The following is a 3,235-nucleotide window of genomic DNA, read 5'->3' on the forward strand; positions in this document are numbered from 1 at the left end:
CTGCCCAACACACCCTCCTCTCGAGTCTGCTGTTGAGCAGCGCAGGAATGTGGCCGGCTCAGCACAGCCCGGGGGCGGGCTGGGCACCTGTGGGTGCCAACATGGGCAAGGCCAGCAGCCCTTGGTCTCATTGGGCCAGAGGAGGGGCTCCCCTGACTGATCACCAGCTCCTCTGCTGTCCTCGCAGATTGCCAACATGCTCTACCTGGAGTCTCCCGCTGGTGTTGGCTTCTCGTACTCTGATGACAAGAAGTATGCCACAAACGACACAGAGGCGAGTGACCAGGGTGCTGGGCGAGCCCTGCCCCCCATTAGCCCCTCTGTCTTCCCCCCCCCACGAGGTGTGGCCTTGCCACGTGACACAGCCACCTCCTCCCCACAGGTTGCTCACAACAACTACCTGGCACTGAAGGAATTCTTCCGGCTCTTCCCAGAGTACTCCAAGAATGATCTCTTCCTCACAGGGGAGAGCTATGGGGGGGTCTACATCCCCACGCTGGCAGAGTGGGTGATGCAGGACCCCAGCCTCAATCTGAAGGTGCGTGGCTGGGCTCTGCTGGGGAGCAGAGAGAGCTCATCACGGCCTCGCTGGGGCCCTCAAGCAGTGCTGGGGTGGGGGTTGGCCATGCAGTGGACGTGTGGGGCCACCTCTGGGACGTAGGATGGGCCTGGCTCGTCAGCCTTTCATCTCCTCCTGGGGTGCTGGCAGCAGCTGCTGGTGGACGTGTCTGTCCCTGCTGTCGGGGGCCAGGGGAGCGTCCTCAGGCACCCCCGACCCTCCCTGTTCCCTCCACTGAGTAAACAGTGCCCCATCTGCTTCCTGCCTGGGGCCGTTGTGCTGCGGCAGCCCTGCAGGGAGCTGGAACACAACAGGGTTGTTTTCTTCTTGCCTCGCAGGGAATCGCTGTGGGAAACGGCCTCTCATCTTATGAGATCAATGACAACTCCCTGGTTTACTTTGCCTATTACCACGGGCTGCTGGGGACCGAGTAAGAGCAGGGGGAGTCCTGGATTTGCCGTCCCTGTGTGAGCAGGACAGGGAGATGGCTGGGGCCAGGGCTGGCTGGGTTGGTGTTTTTTGTGCAAGGGCGGCTCCCAGCCTGCCCTGGGCCAGCAGCCAGGCTCTGGAAGTGGCTCCTTGTCCGAGGCAGCTGCCATGGGCATGTTTGTGGGGCACAGAGGGAACCAGGCCTAGCTATGTGCCCTGCAGCCACCAGGCAGGGAGCTGTAGTGTGGCTGTCACATCGGTGTTGCTGCCTGAGAAGGGCCATCCAAGCCCTGGTCTCTGCCCACAGGCTCTGGAAGGACCTGCAGGCCTTCTGCTGCTCCCAGGACAAGTGCAACTTCCATGACAACTCCAACCTGAACTGCACGCTCAAGGTGAGGAGAGCCAGAGCCCCCACACATGTGCCCAGTGCTGGTGTCTGTGAGCAGCACCTACCCAACTCTGGGTGGGCCCACAGTCCTGTGAGGGTCCTGCCGAGTTCCAAACCCTTCTTGTGGCTCCTTGCAGATGGGGGAGATGATTCAGATTGTCGAGGAGTCTGGCCTCAACATTTACAACCTCTACGCCCCGTGTGATGGTGGTGTCCCTGGGAGCATGAGGTGAGTGTGACCCCAGGGAACATGGGTCTCCAGGCACTGGCTCACTTTGGTCCCGATGGCAGAGGGACATGGTAGGCTGGGCGGGAGGTCCCTCCAGGCAGATGGATGGTGTCTGGCTGCTGTTGAGGACTCCTCCAAGGAGGGCCCTGAGCCCTTGTTTCCCCAGGGCTTTCAGCCTGTCCTCGTGCTCATCTTGGCTTCAGGTACGAGGGTGATTATCTCATCACACATGACCTGGGCAACTCCTTCATCCGGATGCCGCTGAGGTACTCCTGGCGGCAGGTGAGCCAAAGTGCCTGTGCCACTGTGAGAACTGTGAGCAGCCTCTGCAGGCAGGAGGCGCAGAGTGGCTGCTCTGTGGGGCAGGTGCTGCTGTGACAATGAGTCTCCCAACTCTTCCAGAACCTGTTCCGGATGCCAGTAGCCCGGAAGAAGGTCCGTATGGACCCTCCATGCACCAACTCCACAGCCCCTAGCATGTATCTGAACAACCCGGAGGTGCGGAAGGCTCTCCACATCTCCCCCGAGGCCCCAGAGTGGCAGGTGTGCAGGTGAGCAAGCTGTGGGTGGGCAGGGACTGCCGCGAGCAGGAGCAGCTGCATGATGTCAACACTTCCTCCACAGCTTTGAGGTGAACCGCGGATACAAGCGCCTCTACATGCAGATGAATGAGCAGTACCTGAAGCTGCTTGGAACCACGGTGTGTTGGGGAGCCCACGGGCCCTGGGAGTGGCTCTGCCAGCCCAGCCTCCTCCCTGGCTGGGGCTGCTGCCCTGACAAGACCTCACCCTCTGTCTGCTCCACAGAAATACCGGATCCTGGTGTACAATGGGGATGTCGACATGGCCTGCAACTTCCTTGGGGACGAGTGGTTTGTGGACTCCCTGTGCCAGAAGGTATATAAATGGGCAGGGCAGGGCTCAGGCCAGGCTGATCCCTGGCTCCAGGCTGTATGTTGGGGCTGGCCATGGGCAGGGCTTGCCCCAGGCACTGAGAGTGCTGCCACCACTCCCAGGTTCAGGTGGCTCGCCGGCCCTGGCTCTACACTGAAAATGGTGAGAACCAGATTGGGGGCTTCGTGAAGGAATTCACCAACATCGCCTTCCTCACTGTCAAGGTATGTCTGAGGGCTCTGAGGGCCAGGGATGGTGTGCTAGACACCAGAGCTGCCATCAGAGGGGCAGTGCTGGCAGAGCTGTGGCAGCACCACAGCCCCCCTGACCATTGCTGCCCCTTTCCTACAGGGAGCTGGCCACATGGTGCCCACGGACCGTCCGCTCGCAGCCTCTTCCCCATGTTCTGCCGCTTCATTAAGAACCAGCCTTACTAGGAGCTGTGGAGGCAGCGCCCGGCGCCCCTCACCACCCCACCTGCCCTCACCACCGGTACCTCACAGCCAGTCCTCGCTGCTGCTCGAATTACCCATGGACCTGTCACTCCTGCAGTTCTGCAGGATGGTGCCCAGCTGGATGGGGAGAAGGACAGGGCTGCCTGCCATGGGCAGAGGGCACGGGCTGGGGGATCAAGTCCCAGGAGCTCTGTCCTTGCTGGGAGAGTTGAGCACCTGCTGCAGCCGCCTCCTCACTTGTGGTTTCCTGTCTCACCTCCCCCTTGTTTGGAGTGGCAGGGA

The 3,235-nt window shown here is 61.3% G+C and overlaps 1 protein-coding gene across 1 annotated transcript; it reads left to right on the forward strand.

Moving 5' to 3' along the window:
• Positions 1-167: 167 nt before the first annotated feature.
• On the forward strand, positions 168-2,935 carry LOC103797914 (lysosomal protective protein-like; the record flags this gene model as incomplete). Its single annotated transcript, XM_009070151.1, is given in 12 exon segments — positions 168-274; positions 383-538; positions 898-989; positions 1,296-1,380; positions 1,514-1,605; positions 1,809-1,887; positions 2,008-2,156; positions 2,230-2,305; positions 2,412-2,501; positions 2,621-2,722; positions 2,850-2,891; positions 2,894-2,935. Coding segments are annotated over 12 exon segments (1,112 nt in total), but the record flags the coding sequence as incomplete, so codon positions are not given.
• Positions 2,936-3,235: the final 300 nt, after the last annotated feature.

This window comes from Acanthisitta chloris, unplaced genomic scaffold, assembly GCF_000695815.1.
Source record: "Acanthisitta chloris isolate BGI_N310 unplaced genomic scaffold, ASM69581v1 scaffold18302, whole genome shotgun sequence".
Classification (NCBI taxonomy): domain Eukaryota; kingdom Metazoa; phylum Chordata; class Aves; order Passeriformes; family Acanthisittidae; genus Acanthisitta; species Acanthisitta chloris.